The 15,815-nt window shown below is 38.8% G+C and overlaps 1 protein-coding gene across 1 annotated transcript; it reads right to left on the bottom strand.

Annotated features, from left to right (window-relative positions):
- Positions 1-245: 245 nt before the first annotated feature.
- Positions 246-15,755, bottom strand: rab22a (RAB22A, member RAS oncogene family). The gene is made up of 7 exons (XM_047346942.1): positions 15,440-15,755; positions 14,813-14,892; positions 13,280-13,361; positions 10,583-10,654; positions 10,237-10,343; positions 9,814-9,923; positions 246-3,185 (listed from the first exon to the last, which is right to left on the bottom strand). Exons 1-7 carry the CDS (start codon positions 15,473-15,475, stop codon positions 3,088-3,090), a joined length of 585 nt encoding a protein of 194 aa, XP_047202898.1. The 5' UTR covers positions 15,476-15,755; the 3' UTR covers positions 246-3,087.
- Positions 15,756-15,815: the final 60 nt, after the last annotated feature.

Raw genomic sequence — 15,815 nt, 5'->3', positions numbered from 1 at the left:
GGTCCAATTTAGCCATGAAACCTCCCACACTAAAATGACAGGTGTTTCAGTTTCATTGTCCAACCCCTGTATGTGTGTATAGAGAGAGAAAGTGAGTAAAGAGAGAGAGACTTTCAGCTGGCAGAGAACTGAACAACACACACCTGACAACATTGTTACTGTACTCCCAAGGAGCTGAAATGCCAACATTTCAGTTGGGACTGGGAAACTTCAGTCAGACAACGAGCACATAATCATTCTTCCTGTCTTTTTGAATGTGTTTTATTAGTAAACAATTCCCTTTTCACACATTTGGCCTTATACTGCAAACATGTATTTTCAGGCATTTTGTTACAATCAATATGAAAAAATAAAAAGCTAAATATGGGAACTAGACTGCTGATATATGTACCCAACATAGTGTACAGATATTGTGTTCGCACAAACATAAAATAAGAGTATTGATATTAACTTGTGTGCAATCTGATGGCAAATATCTACACTGTAAAATGCACATGTAACAGATTAATGAAATTCCCAGGACCAGCCCAAGACTTTTTGTTAACTTCAATGAAGAAACCAACACTGGTGCATTATTAACATCATGCTTCTTTAACTAATCAGAGAAAAAATCTGGGTTATAATCATCAAACTTACAAATCATATCATCACATCAACAGTTAAGATGAGTAAATGTGGTTTGGTAAAATGGCTTTGGCACCAAGATGTCAAAAGCAGAATAAAATTTGCAAAAACCTTAAAAAAGAAAGAACAAATAAAAATCAAGGGACAAAAAGTTGGGACTTCCTACATGTAATCAAGTGATAGGAGAATTAACACAAAGAAAATGCAGCTTTTAAACCACTAAAGTGCTGTCCCTATGTAAATATCTTTGCTGAAGCCATGATTAAGACTAATGAGTTGACTAAAAGTATTTTCTCAGGTTTTCAGATGGTATAGAAGTCCCTCTGCCTTATTTAGTCAGGTAACTTACTGCTATTCAGTCTTAATGGCGCCGCTGGTCAGGATGTGTGAAACGCTTCAAAATAAACTCATCTTTTATTGCACCAGGATAATCTCACACTCTAAATATTTAGAAAAACACAGCCTTTAGTACATTAATATAGAGGGGAAAAAATCCAATGTTAAGAATAACAAAAAAAAAAAAAGATCCAAATCAATGGTACCACAACCATTGTTTCTTGTTTCCCAGGCATATAAATATGAGGCAGATTTCACTCTGCTAATTGAAACTAAAAAGAATGATTCTTTCATGGCTTGTTACCACATCTGTACCAGGGGTGCCATTCAGCGTGAAGGGTGTTATGTCTGAGTAAAACATTGACCATATAACTGCGAGGCGTTATCCACGTTAAACTCTTGCATTTAGAAAATAAAACAAAAAATTAAAGCATTATTTAAACTGACAAGAGTGAAAAGGTCTAGAAACAAATTTTGCTCCACCCGTGTGAACCTATAGTCTCAATATTCCAACATTTGTTCTCGTTCACTTTAGTTTTGAACCAGATTTGAAAATTAAATTGAGGGCAAACAAAGATACAAAGACCAGTTAGTACTATATGGTAAGGGTGAATTACTGTACCACTGCAATGCAGATCTAAAAATCACATACAGGACAGGAAATGGCTCTTAAACTTATATTATGTACTACAACCAAGCAAGAAGCAAGGCCTTGACGTTAAAGAAAAATGAGGCACAAACAGTGAAAGGAAGGAAAATCCAAACATACTCTGGTGCAAAGCAGGATTCAGGGTCGAATCCCGATTAAAGTTCAGTGAGGGGTTAGCCTGTTGACACAGAGCCACATCTAATTCACTTCTTATAAAACTTGCTAACCTGCTAACATGAGATCTGAGCCCTAAAATACAAATTTCCTTTAAATGAGGCCTATTTTCCAGATCTCAGCATTTTCAACACAAGCCAAGTAGTAAAACAGCACTTGGAAGTGCAAGGCAGTGCTGATTAGGGGAAAAAAGAAAGATGAAAACATATTTGTTGGACAATTAAAGGATCTGGCAAAAAAAAAAACTGCTTCCCTCATTAAATAGTTTGCGAAGCAAAAGCTAAAGAAGGATGAACAAATAACACGAGCATGTGCAACAGAGGGCATCTTCTCTGACTATAGGGAGGAAATGCAGAACAGATGGCAGGATATGGCAGTGTTAACATAGAATAATTAGCCACTGTTAAAGCTCTGATTAAACACAGAGATGCTGCATGTAGGGGTCTTCTGATCAAAGAGGTCCATTTACAGTAATAACATATTATTCACAAGAACCGTAAGAGTGCCAATGAGACTATTCTTAAAAGTAAAAGAGAGAGGAATAAGATGGACTTCTAGCAAACATGCCCACTGACTGCTGCCTTAACAATACACCAGTAAGCTAGCCCTACATTTAGCTCACACTCAGGACAGTAACAGGATTTTACCAAAATGTTGAACTAATCCCCGGTATGAAGGAAGTAGGCTCCCACACATATTTCATTTCTGCATTGTTTTCTACATTATTGTTGTTCAAATCTAGAGAATTTGTTGGGCTGAGCGAGGGTTGCCCCGTTTGAAACAAAAACCAGGCAATAAAAGTTACATATAAATAAATTACTGAGTAAACACATAAACAACGAAGAGGGATCCTTCATAAAGCTGAAAATGTTTTAGGTTTTCTTCTAATTAAAAAAGATAACTTAGTTTTTCAAAATAACTGAAAGAGGTTAAATTACTTCAACGCGTTATTTTTTTTGTTGACAGAAAATTATTTTTACAAATGTACAAGTGCACAAATATAGATGACATCTAACGTCCATAGAGCAGTCTGGAAAATTTCACATATCTCCATTAATGTATGAATGTTTGGGAAAAATATCTTCTACAAGCATTTTGAATACGAAACATGATGATTTGCTTGTGCAGAGAGCCATAAAAATGTCTTGGCTGCTGCTGTCAAGAGTCGTGCTGCAGTGACCAGATTTGGGTGTTTGTTGCTGTTTTTGATAGTGTGTTGTGTCTTTAAGCTGAAGCACACCAGGAGAATATCGGGTTGGTAACCGTTAGGTCTCAGGTTGTGTTGAGTTCAGTCACCAGCACTATCAGCAGCATGCCCTTCGAGACTCTGAGGCCTGTCGTCCCAGTTTGAAACCTTTGGCCGAGGTTCCTCCTGCAGCTTCAGCAACAGGGATCCGCTTACCTGCAAGGAAACACACAGACACTTTGATATGAGCCTTCAGTATTTAGATTTAAGAGAGGGACCCTTCAGCTTTTTATCAGTATACTGTTAAAGGTCCAGCATTTATGAAGTATTCAAGTGCACTGGTGATACCAGGGGCGAAAATCCCATTAAATTTTTTGGGGGGACAATAAACAGGAACATTTCAGAGAGTAATTTCTGGGGGGGACATGGGAAAAAAAAAGCTTTCCTATCTCTTATCTCCTCCTTTGCAACTTTCCTTGTAGTGTCGAGACCTCAGCATATTAAATAATGTTAAGGAAAGTAATAATATTTATAGCATTGTTGTTTATTGACCTGGTTGGCTGACAATTGGACACACACACACACATTTACACGGTATATCGTCATTAGCAGACACCCACTACAAAACAAATAAAAACACATATGTATTTTGCATGTTCTCCTCATGCATGCGTGGTTTTTCACCGGGTACTCCGGCTCCCCCCACAGTCCTAAAACATGCCTACATGCCTGTTAGGTAAATTGGTCTCTTTAAATTGCCCTTAGATGTGAATGAGTGTGTGCATTGCCCTGCGATGGACTGGCGACCTGTCCAGGGTGTACACTGCCTCTCGTCCGTAGACTGCTGGAGATACACATGTGGACAACATTGTTGGTACCCCTCGGTTAATGAAAGAAAAACCCACAATGGTCCCAGAAATAACTTGAATCTGACAATAATGAATGAAAATTCTATGAAAATGAACGAATGAAAGTCAGACATTGCTTTTCAAAACATGCTTCAACAGGATTATTTTTTAAAATAAACTCATGAGACAGACCTGGACAAAAATGATGGTACCCCTGAAAATAATGTAACCAAAGGGACATGTTAAATCAAGGTGTGTCCATTAATTAGCATTACAGGTGTCTACATTCTTGTAATCAGTCTGTGGGCCTATATATAGGGCTTCAGGTAGTCACTGTGCTGTTTGGTAAGGTAAGGTAAGGTAAGTTTATTTATATAGTGCTTTTCAGTAACGAGACACTCAAAGCGTTGTACATACAATTACAGTACAATCACAAAGAACACAGAAAAACAAATCAAATGCTAAGAAATCTAAAAATCTATGAATCCTTCTGAGAAATCTAAAAATCTCTGGTCAATATTACAATGATACAGATAACATTAATAATCCTTTGGGTTTTACTGGTAAGAGCTGGTTCTAAACCAATCTTTCTAAAGAGGTAATTATATCATTACATCCTCTATATAGGGGAAAGCATCTTGTGCTAAGAAGTCTTATCATTCCACTGAATTCTAACTAGTGAAGCTGAGTCACTGATACAAAACAGCTTTAATCCACATTTTCAGGTGCTAATAATATATTGCTTTTACTGGTGCTGAAGTTGAACTAAATAATCTAATTAAGAAAGCTGGGTCATTGGTGTAAGAGCAGATAAAGTCCAAGTTACTAATAATGTTTGGTTTTTGCTGGTAAAATCTATAAAAAGTAATGAAATCACACATTTAGGTAAAGTAAGATAGGAGGGAAAATAAATCATATCATAACAGTACAAAAAAACCTCAGCAGGGGTAAGCAACACACACATAAGTAAAGATTCAGCAAGGGTACGGTGGGATCTTGAGGGTGCGAATATATAAGTCTGAGTGTGTTTGCAAGAATTAGACTGTCAACACTGATAGAAGCGCCATTGTCCTTGAGAAGAGAGGTGGAAATTTTATCAATCGGCCACATAGTCCTATCAGCACACAGCTGGTAGGGGAGTGCTGCGGAAGAGCGTCGTGTTTATATAACATTCAGGAGATATTTTGTCGATAGCCAGTTAGCAGAAGTTGCCAAGACCACATTGGGGAACCAGATTTAGAAAAACAATAAATGTTGTGGTTCGGGCAGTTGTGAATTTCCAACCACCTTAAGAGTTTTACTGGTATGTCTCAATTGCGAATCCAAATAGCCAAATTTCTGGTATTTTCCACAGATCTGGAGCGTACAGCTTCTCCAAGATTATATCCTTTAACCTCTGAGTCCAACCGCTGCCAGGCTGCGATTCTGTTCAAGAATCATGTCCAGCTTGTGATTCTGCTCTCTTAACATTTCAGTCTGAGTGTTGATCGCTCTACAGACTCCATCTAACATCGCAGGCAGCTTTGGAAAGCTTTGAACAGCCGCCCACATTTTGCAAATCACTCGATAAGCCAGGTAACCAACTTAAACCAACTTAAAAGCAGAAATCCTGTTATCAAAGTCCAAATATGTACACATTTTCTACATCCGCGACCGACATTGTAGTCAGGCACACAATCTTCCACTGCTGCCAAGAATCCATTGTGTTTCCAGAGAAGAACGTCCCGCCTGGACAAGAGGGTCTCCTTTACCCTGTCTTCCCGTGGGAAAAAAAATAATAAATTTGACCAATTACGTTGAGAGACCTGCTGACCAAATCCATAATTTACAAGTTTGGAGGATATGCAAAGCAAGGCTCTGAGAAAAATACAAACAAAAGCAGAAGCAGGGATCAGCAGGGAGGGAGAGAGGGAGAGAAAATGCGTGCGTCTTCCACCGAGAGCAAGAGAAATGCCATGGTACACACCATGGTGACATGGTGTGTACCACACTCAACATGGACCAGAGGAAACAAAGGAAAGAGTTGTCTCAGGAGATTAGAAAGAAAATTATAGACAAGCATGTTAAAGGTAAAGGTTATAAGACCATGTCCAAGCACCTTCATGTTCATGACTACAGTTGCACATATTATTCAGAAATTTAAGATCCATGGGACTGTAACCAACCTCCCTGGACGTGGCCGCAGGAGGAAAATTGATGACAAAACAAAGAGACGGATAATACGAACGGTAACAAAAGAGCCCAGAAAAACTTCTAAAGAGATTAAAGGTGAACTTCAAGCTCAAGGAACATCGGTGTCAGATCGTACCATCCGACGTTGTTTGAGGCAAAGTGGACTTAATGGGAAACGACCAAGGAGACCATTGTTGAAAATAAATCATAAAAAAGCCAGACTGGAGTTTGCCAAACTACATGTTGACAAGCCACAAAGCTTCTGGGAGAATGTCCTATGGACAGATGAGACAAAAATGTAACTTTTTGGCAAGGAACATGAAGCATATGAAGAGAAGAACGCTGTCCCTTCAGTGAAACATGGAGGAGGCTCTGTTATGTTCTGGGCTGCTTTGCTGCATCTGGTACAGGGTGTCTTGAATCGGTGCAGGGAATAATGAAATCTCAAGACTATCAGGGGATTCTAGAGAGAAATGTGCTGCCCAGTGTCGGAAAGCTTGGTCTCAGTCGCAGGTCATGGGTCTTGCAACATGATAATGACCCAAAACACACAGCTAAAAACACCCAAGAATGGCTAAGAGGAAAACATTGGACTATTCTGAAGTGGCCTTCTATGAGCCCTGACCTAAATCCTATTGAGCATCTTTGGAAGGAGCAGAAACATGCCGTCTGGAAAAGGCACCCCTCAAACCTGAGACAACTGGAGCAGTTTGCTCATGAGGAGTGGGCCAAGATACCTGCTGAGAGGTGAAGAAGTCTCACCGACAGTTATAGGAATCGTTTGATTGCAGTGATTACCTCAAAAGGTTGTGCAACAAAATATTAAGTTAAGGGTACCATCATTTTGTCCAGGCCTGTTTCATGAGTGTATTTTTTTTAAATAAATCTGTTGAAGCATGTTTGAAAAGCAATGCCTGACTTTCATTTGTTCATTTTCATAGGATCTTTATTTATTATTACCTTTGTCAGATTCAAGTTATTTCTGTGACCATTGTGTGTTTTTCTTTCATTAAGCGAGGGGTACCAACAATTTTGTCTACGTGTGTAGGCACCCGCTCCCATGTGGCCCAGTATGGAAGAAGCAGTATAGAACCTGCTTCAACAAACCCACTGTCATCTGGACAAAGCCAGCAGCACTGTGAGGATCATGTTCTTTGATGTCTCCAGTGCATTTAATACAATCCAACCTGATTTGCTTTGTCAGAAACTCCAGAAGACTCAGGTGGAGGCCTCAATAATCTCCTGGATCAAAGACTACCTGACAAACAGACCACAGTTTGTGAGACTGAAGAGTTGTGAGTCTAACCAGGTAGTCAGCAGCACAGGAGCACCACAGGGGACTGTACTCTCACCATTCCTCTTCACTCTGTACACCTCAGACTTCCAGTACAAGACAGACTCCTGTCATCTGCAGAAATACTCAGATGATTCTGCAGTCGTGGGGTGGATCAGAGATGGACAAGAAGCTGAGTACAGGAAAGTGGTGGACCGCTTTGTGGCATGGTGTGGAAACAATCATCTCATGTTGAACGTGACTAAAACAAAGGAGATGATTGTAGATTTTAAGAGAAACAGGAATAAGTCAAAAACTATTTCTATCATGGGAGAAGAAGTGGAGATGGTGGAGGAGTATAAATACCTCGGTGTTCACCTGGACAACAGACTAGAGTGGAGATGCAATTGTGAAGCCATCTACAAGAAGGGACAGAGCAGACTGTACTTCTTGAGGAAGCTTAGGTCCTTCAGTGTTTGCAGCAAGATGCTGCATATCTTCTATAAATCTGTTGTGGAGAGTCTGATCTCTTCTACCATCATCTGCTGGAGAAGCAGCATCAGAGCCAGGGACTTGAAAAAAAACTCAACAAGCTGATACAAAAGGCTGGTTCTGTTCTGGGGACTCCTCTGGAACCTCTGGAGATCATTGTGGAAAGACGGATGCTTCATAAAATGAAGAACATTATGGAGAACCCTGAGCATCCTCTTCATGAGACTGTCCTACAACAACAGAGTTGTCTTCAGTCAGAGGCTTCTTCAGATCTGCTGTAAGACGGAGCGCTACAGGAGATCCTTCCTGCCCACAGCCATCAGCATCTACAACGGCTCTTTGAGGAAACCTTCATAATATGAGCTATAACAACATTTAATTTCCCTTTGGGATTAATAAAGTATTTTTGAATTGAATTGAAGATGAATGAATGAATGTTTCCCAAAAAAGCAGAACAATGTTTTGCATCAATTTTTTTAACAATCAAATCTGAAAAATTGTTGACTTTAAAAGGAAATAGTTATCTGACAAACTGAACATCTAAGTCATGTGATAACTACTAGCCTAGAAAAAATTATCAAAACTCCGACCCCAAACTTAAAAAGAAATACTTGTATACATTTCAAAATATGGATATCTCTCTAGGAACAAATCTAAAATGTCAGTAAAATATGAATTAAGCTTATATCTGACATTAACATCCTCACAGACCTTTTTGAAAAATCTGTCCTCTTTTTTCCCTCCCCTCATTTCTCTCATCTATTTTTCTTCTGTATATATTTCTGTACATATTTCTCCTATCTTCCTCTCTTTTCCCTCCTCGCTCTCCTCACGCCACTCGTTGGAGCTTGTTAACCGTCAGAAGCTAGGCTAGTTGCTTAACCAGCGAGCTGATAAAAACAGAGGCTGATTTTGGACAAAGAGGGAAAAATGTCACTTTTTATGTCACAACCTTGTGGTCGATGAAGAAGGGGTGTGCTAAATGACTTGCTGGCTTTTATACATCGATGCAGTTTCCTCACCAAGTGAGCCTCTCGCTCACTGAAACACTGATTTGGATGATATACGGTCAATGATTACCCGAATAACGAAAAGCACTATTAATGTGTTTAAATTATTAATCAAAAGATCTTTTCAGGGGCATGCATTGTTTATTTCTTAAACTGACAGACGAGGCAACAATAATAATAATCTGGGAAGTAACCAAGAGGCCCAATTCTGGGGAGCTGCACAGATCCACAGCTGAGTTGGGAAAATGTGTTGACAACTATTAGTCATATACCTCACAGCTTTAGCTTTTATGAAAGAGTGAAGAGAAGAAAGCCATTGTTGAAACAAAGCCATAAGAAATCCTGTTGGGTTGTTAGGGGCCATGTAAGGGACTCCGCAAATATGTGGGAGAAGGTGCTCTAGTAAGATCAGACCAAGATTTAAATGTTTACCGTTCATGCAAAATATTATGTCTAGAGTAAAACTAACGCTGCACATCATCCTGAATACACAATCTAAACTGTGAAACATGATGGTGAGAGCATCATGCTGTGAGGAGGCTCTTCTTTAGCAGGAGCAGGGAAGCGGCTCAGAGTTGATGCAAGGATGGATAGAGTACAGGGAAATGCTAGAAGAAAACCTGCAAACGTATTGAGATTGGGATGGAAGATCACCTTCCGGGTGAAATAAACCGAAAGGCACGCTGCACGTTTTAGATTCATTTGAAGAAAAAAATTTAAATCAGAAACCTTTTTTCTCTTCCTCTCCACCATTATGTGGTATGTTGTGTTAGTCTATCGCACAAAATCTAAATAAAATATATCAAATTTAAAGGTTGGGTAATAAATATGTTTTCAAGTAGCTGAAAAGAAAATGCCTAACTCCCTGTGTTTTACTTGCTGACTTCTGAAATCGCCTTTACATACACTTAAAACATTCTTTTTATACCCAAATCATTCAAAGTATAAAAGTATCTGGTATTAATTACAGGAATTAAACGAATATCTGAAAAGACCTGTGGACGACATGTTGAGGTGAGCAGCAGAAAATACTTAAGTTTTAAACTCACTTATCTCTACAAACACTTCGTTGATGTTTATGGCATTCTTAGCGCTGGTTTCCACAAAGATTGCATGGATGGAATCAGCATAATCCTTGGCATCCTTTTCTGGCACTTCTCTGTAAATATAAGAGAGATATATTAAAAAACAATATTTAGCAACATATAAACCAACACTCTTAATAGCGATCTAATGGTTTTTTTTTCCACTGATAATGTGTGGAAATTTCACAATTTAACAGATGGAGATATGAGTGTTTATCCAGAAGATAACAGTAAAAAAATATTACCAAGATTCCTTTTATATCATTTTGAAGGAAAGAAATGAAAATATCTACAAGTATTTTCTGAAAGTACATTATCCCTCTCTCTTTACGGTTGTGAATTAGGAGAAATAATCAGATAAAAGCGTTAGTTCAGTCAAAGGTTCACCTCGCATCTAAAAGGTCACATTTGTTGCCAGCAATGGCGACCACTATATTGGGAGGGCCGTGCTGGCGAAGCTCTTTCACCCAGTTCTTCAGAGTTTGGAAGGACTCCTGATGAGACAAAAAACATGTTATTGTAGATGAAACAATGCATAAAGCTGCATCTCCAGTGACAATTTAGGGAACCCAGAATCATCACTTTTTATAAGAAAGATCGAGATTGGTACCACTCTCATGTTAAAATGCATCAATACGATTAGAAAACATTATCATAAAAACTTTTTTTTGCTTTCTGCACAAATTTAATGAATGTAAAGACAAAGTAGTTGAGAATGAAAAGACAAAATCACCTCTTTTGTAATGTCATAGACAATGATGGCGGCTGCCGAACCTCTGTAGTACATCGGTGCCAGAGCACGGAACTATGGGAAAAAAAGCTGTTATTTACTTATAATTGAGGACCTTTATTTCCTTTTAGTCATTCATTTTTTCGATATAAGAATGCAAAATATTCCAGCTCAGTATAACTGCACCATTATATATATGATGATCTCCTACGGACCATGTTGTAGCTTTTCATCGACTCTGGCTAATCTATGCAAAAAAATCTAAACAGAACAAAATTAAAAAGCTGCATTTTAAAATGAAGTAGTGCAAGTTCTTTCACCTCGCACAATCAAAGGCTATCAATGGAAAGATGAGCAGAAAGTGTCAAAAGATGTTAACAAGGAGTTATTTATGAAAGATCGCACATTTGATCTGAACCCAATACATCAAGAAGACCTCCTTAATCAGAACAGAAGAATGTGTAAACTCAAAGCAGCCTGGGAGGATTCGAGTTTACCAGGTTCTGGTGTTTAATGGTAAAACTCTCCCTGGGTCAGACCTGACCTCATCAATAAGGCCGCTCAGTAATATTTGGATTAGGGGGCTTTTCCGTTATCTCTGAAGGAAACAACTCGGTTTTTTTGTATGTGTGAGATAATGCTACTGGAACACAGCATTAAACAGCCGTATTACTGTGGTTACCTGAAAGGAAACTTTTAATATTTTAATATAGTATATACTGTAGTTTGTTTTTCAAATGTTCTCTTTTTTCTGTGGAGGTATTCTGCAAAGAAATTGAAGACTTTTACCTTATAATTTTAGAAATATAGAAAAATTCAGGGTTTTGGTTCAAATAATTTCTTTATTACCGAACATATATATAGTTTTTTTTAATTTTTTTTTAAATTTATTTTCCTTGTGCAGCTTACTCTGGAGCTTTCAACGGGCTAATAAATTTAACTGCCATGCATCACCTAATGATATTTATTTGGGAAGCAACAACCCAGGACTCAAAATCTGGAGTGACGCTGCCTATACGGAAATTCAGTTTTCCTTCACAATAGAACAAAACAAACCATTCGTCTTGGAGTGACAATGTTACCTCAGAAAAGCCCACATTCCACATAATTACAGTTGTTTCTGGCCTTCGGTCTAGCAGCAGGAATCCAGCTTGGGATTTTTTTGGCAGAGGCACTGAGGAGAGCTCTGTCTGTTTCACTGGCAAGTGTTGGGGCTGCACCACAGTAAGACCTGTGTGGTCTATCTCTCCGTGAACCCGAAGAGCAATCACACCGAGGCCAGACGTCTGGCCACACAGAAGCATAAAAAACAACTTTCCTGATACCCTGGCAGAGCTGATTAATAGCTGAAACCACAGGCTGGGTGTACGGATGGGACTTTCTTGTTCCAACTGGATGCAAAGGTTCAGCTTGCTTGATTCCTGTTAAACAGAGCAGTCAGAGGTGGAGGCCAGGTGGCTTACAGTGGAGATCAGTTGTCCCTTGATGCCTCATCTGGTTTTAAGATATGAATGCTGAGCTTTGGAAATCTCAGAGGCTTTCCTTGCTGCATTTAATTTTCAGGTGGTTTTATATTCCTCTCTCGCAATTTGTCAGATTTTAAAGGGCGAAAGCTTCAAAGAGATTAGAAAACAAGCCACAGAAGGCCTCAAGATACTACAATAAAGCTTTGTGAAAACAGGAACCCAGGGACACATGGCGCATTTGTCACTTTTGCATTTACAGATATGAACTCATTGGGGGATTGACAGGTCTAAATGGTGCATAGAAAAGTAAAGAAATGGTACATAAGAAGAAAACATGGGACACTCTGAAGTGGAACGGCAGAGAGGGTCAGATAAGATACACCAGAAACAGCAGCACAGGCTGCAGAGCTCAGACGCTGAGTTCATCTTCCAGTCTTATCTTAAATAGGTCTGCACGGATGTCCCCTGAACAGCACAAGGAAGAGGAATCCTCCAGAGGGAAGGAGGATAAAAGACAAGCCGTATCTTATCTCAGCTCTGGGGAGAGCGCTGACGCAAGGGATACAACATTACAATAGCAGAAGGTTGAGCATGAGAAAGGGAAGTTCACATCAGGAAAAAAGAGAAGTGATGTTAAAAATCGAATGCATAGAAACACTGGATGTAGGCTGTGATTCAAAGGAGAAAGCTGCTCCTTTCACAAAAACTGTCTCTGAGTTTAGTTACAACATGGTTTGTGTTTTACTCTGAAGATCCTCTATCGCCTCAAAGCAGGCGTTTTAAGAAAAGAAATGCATTTATGGATAAACTTGAGTCAAGTTTGTATCAGGAGCAATGTCTTATTGTGACAAACACTTTTCAGGAGCATTGAAACACAAACATATGACAGATTTGTAGTTGGCTTTTAAGCAGGACAAACATCACTCACTGATCTAAAACAAAATCCACACAATATTCCAGACCTCTTACTGTAGAAAGGAAAATGTTGCCCCCTTTCAGAAGTATTAACTAACTGCAGGATTCATGTGGCTGAGAGATGATCTAGTGAGGGGCTCGCACACAAACACAATTATATCTACACAACTCTTTCACTTGCTTTAGAAACATGTGGAAATTCGCATATATTTCCAGAGCGCTTCAACTAAATTTAAAATTAAAACCTCTGAGGTGTCGAGCCCTGGGATAAAACAAGTCCAAACCGCCTGAGGTTGAAAACTCGGAGGACAATACTAACCCGCTCCTGTCCTGCCGTGTCCCAGATTAGGAACTTATGCAGCTCGTTTTGGTATTGCACTGTCTTGGTCATGAAGGATGCCCTGGAGGAAACAATGAGCAGCTGATTATTAAATTAATAAAACATTTTTGATTGATTTATTTCTGAGGCGTAAGAAAATAAAAAACAATGCATAGGCTCTCAGTTACATTCTGCAATTATTTCAAACTGTAAATACTAAATGTTTGTGTGATGACTGTATATCTTTGAAAATGCTTTTAATTACTTTCATTTTAAATGTTTTACCGTTATTTTGGGTTAATAGTAAATAACAAATCCGTTTTTTTTAAGTTATTGCACACTTTAATCTATTCTTGTTTTTTATTCTGCTTTTATGGGACTATTATCCTCGTCTCAGCTTATCAGCTTCCATTTAACATTTTAGCTGCAGTAACAACCTTTGTGACTTTTCAAAGGTATTAGCTGTAGTTATTTTTATTAAATGTTCAGAGGCATTAAAAATATCAATTTTTTAACCATCATATCAGACTTCACAATTATTCTAATTATTAGATGGAGCTATTTATTGGGAGGCATGACTTTTACAGGATATCCAGTCTCTGCACAACAAAAGCAAGAGCTGTCTTGCCATTCTCAGCACAAACCCAATCGTGTTTGTAGTGCAGATTTGGACCCTGCCAGGGCTGCCCGTTATCCCTGATAGTGTTCATGGTGTCCATGAACAGGGCCTCAAGGTGTAGTAGTAGGTGCAGTAGTAGAGAGGAGGGTGTCTTGAGAAGATCAGGGTCTTTGCATTTTGCCAACAATGTGGCTGGCATGTGTGTTCGCATTTTCAAGCCATGACCCTCGACAGGCAGTTGAGTGTGAAGCAGCTGGGACTGAAGCCAGTTCTAAGTCAGAGGCCATCATTTTTTACCAAAGAAAAGGTTTCATGAATGATGGCAGGATGGAGAAGGAACTGACTGGCCCCGTCTCCAGTAAATGAGAGCATTGCTCTGATCTGTTGTGGTCAACAAAGAGCAGAGTCAAAAGCCAAAGTTCTTAATCTACCAGTCGATCTACATTCCAACCCTCACCTATGGTATGAGATATGATTCATAAATCTAATCATGAATGGCTCTAGTGTAAAGCATTTTGAGTGGCCGGTACGACTGGAAAAGCACTATATAAATTCAGTACATTTACAAAATAAGCCAGAGAGTGGCGCTGGGAAAAAGGATGTCTAGGTTTTCCTTTTTAGCCTGTGACATTCATGACCTAATCCCAGATAAAATTCTTCTAAAAGCATCCTGCAGGCCTAGTTTGAGTCTAATGAGACAAAAAAAAGCTGAATATTACAATTAAGATTGTGGCAAAAAGGTCATTTTAAAAAGAATCTCAAATGTTTGGCCAATAATTAGGCCCCACTAATTAATTTCGTGTCAAATGAGTGCTTCTTTTTAGCTCTTACTCAAAACAGTAAGACCACTTTAGTAAGCTGCCTGTCAAAGTCACCAAAAAGGTGATGGCATAAAAGACACAGGTGGAACTTACCCAATTGTTGGGTTGATATTTGGGTCAAAGCTGTCCTCCACAAATCTACAAACAATACTCGACTTTCCAACTCCAGTATCCTGCAGAAACAGAACGAAGGCAGTTTTCACTGAGCATGGTCAAAAACATGTTCTGTTCATATAATTGTGCAGCATGTACTTCATGGGTGAGCTGTACTTTACATAGAATTTTGCCCAAATACATTAAACCAAATTACATGAAATGACTTACCTATAATATATAAAATCTAATCAGATAAAAATAAAAAGTTTAAAACAATCATTTATTTACTCGTCAATCCTGAATTGCCAGTAGGAGAAAACTTACAAAAGGTTAGAATTTCAGTACTTTCATACTTAAGACATTTTACAAACGTCTCATTATACATATATTAATCAGCTATACAGGCTGATAATTCAAGGTTGTTATAATTGTGAGGATCTCTTTAAAACGCACTGTTGACAAACTGAATTTATTCTAAGGTGGTTAAGACGGAGACCGAGAAGTTTAACTAAAACTGATCTAAGCCTGCATGTCAGAGGTGACTAACAAACGTCAATACAAATCTGCAACAACTTAGACCCGCAAATACATTTTATGCATAAACGACTCGACACCGTGACTTACCCCAAGGAGACAAACTTTCAGTTCTCTCAGTGCCATGTCGATGTCTCTCCTAACAAGATTAAATTAAGATCATTGGCAATTTTTCTTCTGCTCCTGTCTCTTATCTGAATATTCTTCAGGTGGTCTGTGTTTACAAACACTGCCGCTTCATAGTGATCAAACGCTGTTAAATCCACATCCCGATTTAGTCGAAGACTCCTGCTGTACGCATCAAAACGTCTCGAAATCTCTCATATTTCATCAAATAGTGTCATTTTTGTAAGCAGCTAGCTAGCTAACTGCGAAGCCGCTGAATCGCACGGTCTCCATCTTGAACTATGGCATGTGGTCACGTGACTGTGCTCATTTTTTTTGTTTTTTTTTTGTTTTTTTTTTT

Source organism: Girardinichthys multiradiatus, chromosome 20, assembly GCF_021462225.1.
Source record: "Girardinichthys multiradiatus isolate DD_20200921_A chromosome 20, DD_fGirMul_XY1, whole genome shotgun sequence".
In the NCBI taxonomy this organism is placed as follows: Eukaryota; Metazoa; Chordata; class Actinopteri; order Cyprinodontiformes; family Goodeidae; genus Girardinichthys; species Girardinichthys multiradiatus.
This window is presented reverse-complemented; position numbering and strand designations above follow the sequence as displayed.